We start from the raw sequence: 10,706 nt of genomic DNA, 5'->3' as shown, positions 1-10,706 counted from the left end.
CTTTGGGAAACATTGAGCTCATAAATAAAGCTCATATCATTGAGGCACTTCTAAAACAGACTGTCTACTGTGTTTAATAACACAGGGTTTAAAGGCAATCCCTTGCTACTATTTATTATCCAAGCAGTTACCTAGCTCATTGAAAAAACCCTGTTGCTTTCACTGAAGATATGTGCACAGTTGGGTTGTACGTTAGAACTGGACTTGCTACTGCTGGTTTTCAATATTGTATTTATACTTCAGATCACAGCTCAAATTCTTTAAATCAGACATTTTAGCTTGCAGTTGGAAAAATGTTACGGCTCCAAGTACTCCTTGGCCAATTAGATTTTATTCTTTTCCCAATGTTTCATCAAAAAGGCTTTTCATTTCAGAGCTTTGAGCCTCTGTAAAAGAATTCCAAATAGTTTGTATCCAACCAGGCTGAGTCAAGGGATGGGTAGACTTGCTATTGTCAGGTTATAAATCTTCAACTGTAGCATGAGAGCAGCTTTTACAGATGAGACATGGTCTCTTGAGTCTCAGCAGTAGGATAATAAATTGTCTCAACAGTACTGGTGCTGTGTTAGAACACTGAAATGCCAGATGAGCTGAACAGTTCAATTACCAGTTTAATTACACTTTCCTTGGAGAAAGGTGCTTACCTTGGTGCCATATCTGGTATACATTTTGACTTTAGGGGGATACACTTTTCACCAAGTCTTGTAATGCATCACAGTCCCTTAATATTGACAGAGTAAAGGACTGCACTGACACACAATGCTAACTCAAAAATGTATGAGTGACATGTATTAGAAGGTTGGGACTGTGGCCTGGCCCCACTTTCACACATTTCCTCATGTGTTCCAAGTTGTCTGTACAGAAGGCAACTTGCATAGGGTTCTGATCACATCTTTACCTAGAGACAATTACGGTTAATTTATCCCACTTTCTGACCCAAAGGCTGCAAAGTGGTGAACAGCATATTAATACAAAATAAGCACTAAAAGTATAATAAATCTATCATCAAAACAATATAAAAAAGCAAAATCAAGATACACCCATACATCACACTGTATATGCGTTAGGAATGCCAGTTAACCCTGTGGCAAAGAAACAGAAAAATCAGCAATCAAGGCACCTCTTATCTCACACCAAGTGTGTATAACCCTCCTGTCCCACTCAGGGTGTGGGGCTGTGGACAAGTTACACCAACAGGCTTTTACCCTGGGCCAGAAACCACTTCTCTCTCCCACTGTAGTTAACTAGTCAGTAGACAAAATACTTATCAGCTGAGTGTTATAATAACCAGAGCCTGGAGGGGGGGGGAAAAGACTTGCCATATAATACTTGTTACCTTCCTGTCTCCTATGGGGGGCAGGCAAGATCCCACAACAGCAGGTGCTCACTGTGAAGCATCATAACTTCCTTCTCTCCCTGCTACTGTCCCCAGAAACAGGTAATAAACACCCCACTGTTACATAAGACCCTAGCTTTGAAAAAGCACCAGATCAACAAACTCAAAAAGGAGGTTCTGCCATCACTTTTAGTATCATCTTTTCAGGGTTGTCCGGAAAAGGGTGGCCTGCCACACTGAATACTGAGGGGCCCAGTCTTCAGAAAGAGCCACAGCTGCCCAAATCTTCCTTGTCTCCGTCCTAGCAAGCTGGGCTTTGTTGCAGCGTGTTTTCAGCTAGGCAAGCAAGGTTACCAGGAGTGGGCAGGGGGTAGAGTAATATTATAAATAGAGGCCACACCCATAAGGGTGAATGTGCCTAGGCACCTGTGCATATGCGATTTCAAAAGTAGGCTGGTAGTGGGGCCAGTCAGTGCCCCTTCACTCCTTCCAAACATTCTTCTGTACAGAATGAATGTCTTAACAGAATCAGTTGCTCTTACAGTTTATGCCTGTCTTAGGGGAATCTCAAGATCTGCCTTGTGGAACAGATGGCACTAGCTCTAGGTGGTTTCTGGTTTCAGTATGAATTATCAGTGCAGGCACTGAATTCACTTGGAAATGAAAACAGAAACATCCTCAAGAGTATCGAATGCAAGAGCAAAAATTGACCTGGCTTCTCTTTACTCTCCAAGTATTGTATTTCATGTGCAAAATGTCAGCATCAATATGAACAATACTTGTCGTTTCCCATGAAAATGGAACGCTGGAAAGTTTTTAGTCAATCCTGTTCTGAGCAGATGGAACCAATCAGAGATTTGGTGGCAGAGTGTGCATCTGTGGGCAGCACCCATCACCCATATTCTTTCATGTTAGCTAAATGTAATGTAAGCTTGGAGCCAGTGCACTTTAATAATGATAATAACAATATTTACTATGACTTTTATTTTATTTGTACCCTGCCCATCTGACGGGGCTGAAGGATCACCTTCCATTATATATGCCCACTCAATTCCTTTGATTTGCAAGTGCCACATAATGTTCTTTCCATATTTCCAAGGAATCAGTCCTTCAGTGTGGTAGCATCTACTGTCATGGACACTAGGCAGGCGCCTGCTAAAAACTGTTTTAAGCAAGCCTATACTATCAAGTTAGATAAATTTAACGTGTTTCTTAAGATGTAATTTTATTTTATAATGTGATTTTTAAAACTCATTTTATTTATTTATTGAAAATTATAAGGTTAACTTTTTAACATCTGATTTTATTCCAAATTTTAATGTCCATTTTATGTACACTGTTCAGAGGGTTAGATGATTAAGTTGTACAGTATATAAATCCTATTAAAGAAAGAACGAACTAGTTGAATCCCTTACTAAAGTAAATGAAATACTGGAGAGTGATAGAAACCTAAATTTTCTGTTTCAAAGAACTAATCAATATATGACTTGGAAGGTGGTATTTTTTTCTTTTTTGCAGTAAAGGTCTTCAGTCTCAGAAAAGCATTTTGAAACTATTTTAGACAATTGTGGTGGTGATTTTAATTCTTAAATGTATCAGTCTGACATATCTCCCCTATTTTTAAATTTATTAATGTTAACTTTTTAGTAAAAGCAAATACATATCATTTCATATAAGCTTTTAGAGATTTAAGCTTTCATGTGGAGTTTAAATGTGTTTTCTTTTCTTTTTTGATATGGTCTGCAGACTAATTCAATACATTTTATTGGTCATTCAAGTTGTTTAGAACCACATTGCCACTTACAGAAAAACATGGACCTCTACATTTGCACTGGAGTTTTTGTAGGTGTTATTCACAGGGTGGAAAATGTGGCAGTTAGGTTCAGAGATATAAAGGCCTGAAATAAGCCAGGGGAAATAGTGGGTGGGTTTGTAAAAATTGGGTCTTCTGCTTTTCTGTTCAGCTTTTTGTAAATTATGTAATTTGTATGGTAAATGTATATGTATATATGTCATTCTGCTGGCATGTTGTAATGTGCTATTTGATTGCTGATCATCTTGAAAATGGTGTGGGTTTCAGTTTCAAAAGGTAGGGCCAGATATACTATGGTGTTGTGTTTGGGGTTGTTTTTTTAAAAAAAAGGAAACCAAAATAGATAGACAACTGAGTTTGGGGAGTATCTTATATATTGAGTAATAAATTTTCAAAGTAAAGTGAATAGAAGATTTAGTACTACTGTATTTAAACTTGTGCTTTTATAAGAACTCAGGGTAGGCAACATTAGTTTAGAAATAAATCAGTTGTTTGAATTCAAAATATATGCTTCAAAACACATGCTTAGTGACATAGCTATAGCCATCTAAATCCAGTCCAACAGAAAAGCCTTCCACCATGTCCAACATCTGTTGACCATGATTTTTGAATAGACAATGCTGTGTATTCAATCTGATACTGAGTACCGTATTTTTCGCTCTATTGGACGCACCGGACCACAGGACGCACCTAGTTTTTAGAGGGGGAAATCAAGGAAAAAAATATTATCCCCCCCCCAGCCCCAAAGAGCAACGGACAGGCTGCATGCAGCCTGTCCACTTCTCCCAGAGCTTCTCGGGGCTGCAGGGGAAGCCCGGGTTTCCCCCCCCCCAGCCCCAAAGAGCAAAGAAGCCAAGACAGCGCACGGGATCCATAGCCGCGCAACCTCTCCAGCCAGGAGCTAAACCTCTCCAGTGCAGCTAAAGAAGACAAGGCAGCAAGCGCGATCCATCCCGCTCACTGCCTTGGCTTCTTCTTTAGCCTTGCACAGCATCTTTAGTCTTGCGCAACGGGATGGATTGCGCCTGCTGTCCACCGGGGCTGGACTAGATGACTCCTGGGGTTCCCTTCCAACCCTGCAATTCTATGACCTCGGAAGGTGTTTGGGGTCTCCACCACTGGAGGCTTTTAAGCAGCGGTTGGGGGACCATCTGCCTGGCGTTCTTTAGCTGTGATTCCTACATTGTGAGGGGGCTGGGCTAGATGACCCTTGGGTGGCCCTCCCAACTCTATACAGTCCTACAGTTCTGCGGCAGGAGATCCACAGCCACTTCACACAATGCCCACTCCCAATTTTCATCTGAGAGACATGTGTCTCTCAGTACCCCCCTACCTGCCACACTTCCCCCACCCCACTTAAGCTGAGGGAATTCCTGCCCAGAGAAACTCCCAGCAATCAAGGAGGAGGAATCCGCTGAAGCCTCCAGCAGCGGAGGATCCATGGTCCCCTTCCTTCTCTCCTCCGTAGTTGCTTTGAAGCAGGAAAGTGGGAGAGGAGCTGCTTACACGAGTGTAAACTGCCCCCTCCCACTTTCCTGCTTCAAAGCAATTACGGAGGAGGAATCCGCAGCAGAGGATCCATGGTCCCCTTCCTTCCCTCCTCCGTGGTTGCTTTGAAGGAGGAAAGTGGGAGAGGAGCTGCTTACACGAGTGTAAACTGCCCCCCTCCCACATTGCTGCTTCAAAGCAATCACGGAGGAGGGAATCCGCTGAAGCCTCCAGCAGCGGGGGATCCATGGTCCCCTTCCTTCCCTCCTCCGTGGTTGCTTTGAAGGAGGAAAGTGGGAGAGGAGCTGCTTACACGAGTGTAAACTGCCTCCCTCCCACATTGCTGCTTCAAAGCAATCACGGAGGAGGGAATCCGCTGAAGCCTCCAGCAGCGGAGGATCCATGGTCCCCTTCCTTCCCTCCTCCGTGGTTGCTTTGAAGGAGGAAAGTGGGAGAGGAGCTGCTTACACGAGTGTAAGCCGCTCCCCTCCCACTTTGCTGCTTCAAAGGGAGCCCGGGAGGAGGGAATCTGCTGCAGCCTCGAGCAGCGAAGAGGATCCATGGTCCCCTTCCTTCCCTCCTCCGTGGTTGCTTTGAAGCAGGAAAGTAGGAGAGGAGCTGCTTACACGAGTGTAAGTTGCTCCCCTCCCACATTGCCGCTTCAAAGGGAGCCCGGGAGGAGGGAATCTGCTGCAGCTTCCCCCAACTCCCGCAGAAGCCGCCCGCTCTTTAAAGGGGCTGTGCGGCTTCTCCTGGCTTTTCTGGGAGGTGGGGGGATTCCCCCACCTCGTAGAAAAGCCTGCAGGAGCCGCGCAGCCTTTAAAGAGGGTGCCGCTCTTGGGGGCTTTTCCCCCAGGAGGGAGAAGGGACTGCTGCAGCCAGTCAGTCCCTTCTCCCTCCTAGAGAAAAGCCCGCAAGAGCGCACGAAGCTTGCGTGCGGCTCTTGAGGGCTTTTCCCGCCTGCCTCCCCCCTGCATTCGCTCCATAGGACGCACACACATATTCTCTTGCTTTTTAGGAGGGAAAAAGTGCGTCCTATGGTGCGAAAAATACGGTATGTTCAGCTTTCAAAGCTTCTTAGTTAGGTCTGTCAGCCCTGTGTGACTTATTCACAGTAGAAGTTAGCATCCATCTATATGGTTTGTTTTGAGGAAAGGATTGACCCAGCTACAAGAGTAATCTTGTTATCTTAAACACATTTCCTTCAACATAAATTCCACTAAAATAGTAATTAATTTCAAGTGATCAGGGATCAGGCAGATTGAGAAAATAGGTTTTTCACAACTTTTTAAAATGAGGGTGAAAGGATTCTCTCTTGTCTGTTCAGTCCAAATTGAAGCCTTCTGATTCTAGCCTGGTTTGCAGTTGCAAAATTTGCTCCAGCTTTCTAAATTGATCTTCACCATCAAACCATATATCTTTCATGTAATCCCATAGTAAGCTTTGTGCCCAGGACATATTTCTTGGAGCGTGCCATGGTCTTAAAGGATCATAAATACTCACCTGAGAGTGAAGTAATCTCTAGATGATCCATTTTAAACCAAGGACTGTTTCATAAATTATTTGAGGACTCCCCTGCCTTGTCTTCCAAGAAAAATACTTCTCAGTCAGTCTTGCTCACTAGAAATATAAAAAAAGAAACTAGAATGATGAGTCTTTCTTTCTTCAAACAGAGCACTGGTGATGACAAAAAATGAGCCTTTTTCCAGAATAAGAATAATTGTACCTTTCCTTTCACAGCAAGAGGTAATACAGGCTTTTGGAACAGTGCCCTCACTTTAGGTCTATTCTCTTTTGCTGTCTTTTCAACATAATTCTCTGCCAAACCTACCTGTGATTGACTAAACTGAACCAGCCCACCAATAAAAGTCCCCCCTCCCTATATGTTGCGAGTCTTGAGTCTGAAAAATTAGGGGGAGCTGACAAGCACCTGTTAATTCACAATACGTGGCTCATGGGCCATATTCAGTGAAGCATGCCTTACGTTGTGCAGGCATATTCTGTATTGACTACAACCAACCTTAGTGACTCTTTTCTTCAAAGTATCCATTAATGTTGATTTTCACATGTCATTTTGATGATCAGTCACCAAGTTTGGAGAGATTCTTCTGGAGTTCTGTTGCAGCCTGCTCTGGATTTAATCATCCTGAATGCTTTAGTTTTACCTGAGACCTCCGGGTATAGGGTGGTACGGTGGTACCTTGAGTTACAAATGCCTCAGGTTACAAATGCTTCAGGTTACAAACTCTGCTAACTTTGAAGAGTTACCTCGAGTTGAGAACTTTGCCCCAGGATGAGAATGGAAATTGTGTGCTGGCGGTGTAGCGGCAGCAAGAGTCCCCATTAGCGAAAGCACGCCTCTAGTTAAGAACAGTTTCAGGTTAAGAACAGACCTCCAGAACGAATTAAGTTCGTAACTAGAGGTACCACTGTATATGAATTAAATAAATAATAATGATGATGATGATACCTGCATAGTTGGCTGTACCATTTCCCACCTGTTTATCCAGATCATTTATGAATACATTTTAGTACAGTGGTACCTCGGGTTACATACGCTTCAGGTTACATACGCTTCAGGTTACAGACTCCGCTAACCCAGAAATCGTGCTTCAGGTTAAGAACTTTGCTTCAGGGTGACAACAGAAATCGTACTCTGGCAGCGTGGCAGCAGCGGGAGGCCCCATTAGCTAAAGTGGTGCTTCAGGTTAAGAACAATTTCAGGTTAAGTACGGTCCTCCGGAACGAATTAAGTACTTAACCCGAGGTACCACTGTAATGGGTTTTACTTGCGTCTTGCTTGTGAAATTAAAACACAGTTCCATTAGGAAGATCAAAGGAAAATGAGTTATATTGGAGAGCAGTGACTTTAGCAGTACAGTCGTACCTTGGTTTTCGAACAGAATGCGTTACGGGAGTGCATTCAAAAACCAAAGTGTGGCTTCCAGTTGGCTGCAGGAGCATCCTGCAGTGAATTGTAAGCTGCGGCAGATGTTCGGCTCCCGAAAATCATTAGAAAACCGGAACACTAACTTCTGGGTTTTGATCATTCGGGAGCCAATTTGTTTAGGAGCCCTGAGCTCCTTTGGGAGAAAGAGTGGGATATAAATTCAACCAATCAGTGTAGGAGAAGATAGTCCTTCGTATGATCTTATCCTCAAGCCATGCGAGGCTTTGGTAGTCATAAGCAGCACTTTTAATTGAGCCCAGAAATGAACTTTTAGATGTTCACAAGCCAGTCAAATGACTTCCTTTATTGGAAGTATTCACTAAACTCTAAAACTGCTGCAACACATGTGCCTTGCATTCAACATTGAAATTTGAAGCTGCTCCTACTCGTTTCCATACTGCAGATTGTATTTCTGTTCATAAGTGTCCTGGAGGGATGAGCAGTGAGCTAGCCAAGTTTGCTGATGACACCAAATTGTTCAGGATGGTAAGAACAAAAGGGATTGTGAAACACTCCCAAATGAACTATGTAAAGGAGGGGAACAGGGATAAAAATGGCAAATGCAATTCAATGTAAGCAGTTGTAAAGTGGCACACATTGTTTGCTTATGTGGTCTGAACTGGTGGTGCCTTGATGAAAATGTCAGCCCAAAAAAGCTTTTCTGGAAGGGAGAAAATTTGGTGCACTCCAAGAGATCTTGAATCTTCCAGAAAGTTCTGATGGCCGGCCTTGGAAATGAGTCCCATATTATTATTAAATTACTATGTTATTAAAACGGTGTATCTTGTATTATCTACAGCTTTTAAGGTGACTTAACAACATAATTAAATTTACAGAGACCAGTTGAAGAGCAGCTGGTATAGGCAAATGCAACAGGTTTTATGCCCACAATTTCATTTATTTTTACACTGTACTACAGTGTTTGAAACTATCATTGTTCTAGGCACATTTTGCGACCGGGAATTTCATTAGCGTGAGCAGTTTCTGAGCTCTGGGCGCAGTACTGCGCTTAAGATTTCAGATTAAAACTGCAGAGTGGAAGGAAAGGAGGACTTTTTTTCTGCCTCCCCACTTCCAGCTACTGTCTGAAGACTGGAAAAGAGACCCTCTTAATAATATTAGCGGGATGGGCAGGGGAAGGACTAGAAGACCATGTGAAAAATGAACATAATATTTTAGCTGCAGTTCATTCATTTTCAGCTTTGTATTCTTGCTATAAAAAAGTGTGCCTAGACATTCCATTTTTGTGCCCATAACCTAGGTTTAAGGTGCCATTTCACTCCTAGCTTTCCTATCTCAGTTTCTAACACTGCTGTACTGTACTAGTACCAACTTTTACAGTAGTGACTTCCAACAATGGATTCACTGCCCAAATTGGTAACTAGCTGCAGCCATTCTGGCAAAGAGCCACCCTGGACAAGGAATTCAGCAATTTTGTAACCATGAGTTCCCCCCCTAGCGTTTGCAATTAGTATAACATAATTTGCAAGCCCAACTGTCCTAAAGTATTATGCATATAAATAAATTTAAGTGACTTTTCTCCATCTTACATTGGAATGAATATGATATTGAAACCATGTTGTGATTTTACTGTGATTAACTAAAGAAGTCATGTGTATTCTTATTTTGCAGGTCAACAACAAGGACAGGATGGAGGCGTAAAAGTACAGCAAGCTACACCAACACCTGTCACTGTAGCAGTAGGAGGCATCACAAATGCAGCCATTGGTGCTGTTAGTCCTGATCAGATAATTCAGGTGCAGTTGCATGAAGCCCAGCAAGCTTCTGATCAAGACGTGCAACCTGGCAAAAGGTTAAGAAGAGTTGCTTGTTCATGCCCTAACTGCAGAGAAGGAGAAGGAAGGTAATTCCCATAATAGCTGTAAAGTGCCAAGCATCTCAGGGCCAACAGTGATCCTTTTGCTCTTGCATTTCTGTTCCTGCTTTGAGTAGACTGTTGTTTTAAACATTTTTTCCCATCTCATTAAAATCATTAAAAATCATTTCCCAATGATCTTTAACCTTTTTACATGCCCACAACATATGAAAAAAGTTCCCTCCATTTCCAACACAAATCTGATTCTGCTTTATACATCTTAGCCAGTCTATTTGACTGTTCCTGTTGAAACGGGCCAGGATAATTTGTTTCATTCAATCATGTTTGCAACTGACCTGCCATGACCGTCTCAAGTCACCTTCTCCCAAAAGCAGGTGTTTGTGACTGGGCTGTTGCAATCTGATAGGGTTCAGGGTGGGGTTTTTCAGAAGTAGTTAGATCAAATTGTTTTTCTTAATGTGTTTTACAAAATTGTACTTTGGTTAACCATTAGTGTTTTGTGCTTGGTAGAAGCAGTAACGAACCAGGAAAAAAGAAGCAACATATCTGCCATATTGAAGGTTGTGGAAAGGTTTATGGGAAAACATCTCATCTCCGGGCACACCTTCGCTGGCATACTGGAGAAAGGCCATTTGTATGCAATTGGATCTTCTGTGGGAAAAGATTTACAAGGAGTGATGAACTGCAGAGACATAGGCGAACCCATACAGGTCTGTGAATAGTTTGTACAAATGTTTTAAAGTGTATTTTATATTTTATAATATACTTATTATGCTACAGGTATATGCGTTCTCATTCTTAAATGACTATAGAACTTAAAAGTGTTTCTCCTAATCAGAACCTTGCATGGGTAAGAATAATAATAATAATAATAATAATAATTTATTATTTGTACCCCGCCCATCTGGCTGGGTTTCCCCAGCCACTCTGGGCGGCTTCCACAGAAACCAAAAAACACTAAAATATCATACATTAAAAGCTTCCCTGAATAGGGCCGCCTTAAGATGTTTTCTGAATGTCAGGTAGTTGTCCATCACCTTGACATCCGATGGGAGGGCATTCCACAGGGCGGGCGCCACCACCGAAAAGGCCCTCTGCCTGGTTCCCTGTAGCTTCGCTTCTCGCAATGAGGGAACCGCCAGAAGGCCCTCGGCGCTGGACCTCAGTGTCCGGGCAGAACGATGGGGGTGGAGACGCTCCTTCAGGTATACTGGGCCGAAGCCGTTTAGGGCTTTAAAGGTCAACACCAACACTTTGAATTGTGCTCGGAAACGTACTGGGA

General features: G+C 42.8%; 1 protein-coding gene across 1 annotated transcript in view; it reads left to right on the top strand.

Annotated features, from left to right (window-relative positions):
* Nucleotides 1-10,706, top strand: part of SP4 (Sp4 transcription factor) — a 28,329-nt gene that overhangs the window by 8,874 nt on the left and 8,749 nt on the right. Inside the window, exons 4-5 of the mRNA XM_081164550.1 lie at nt 9,220-9,451; nt 9,935-10,134. Coding sequence (XP_081020676.1) covers nt 9,220-9,451; nt 9,935-10,134 — 432 coding nt within the window. The remainder of the gene's footprint in view (nt 1-9,219; nt 9,452-9,934; nt 10,135-10,706) is intronic.

The sequence above is a fragment of the Podarcis bocagei genome (genome assembly GCF_964188305.1).
Source record: "Podarcis bocagei genome assembly, chromosome: 12".
Taxonomy (NCBI): domain Eukaryota; kingdom Metazoa; phylum Chordata; class Lepidosauria; order Squamata; family Lacertidae; genus Podarcis; species Podarcis bocagei.
The sequence above is the reverse complement of the archived record's forward strand: the minus strand, read 5'-3'. Positions and strand labels throughout refer to the sequence as shown.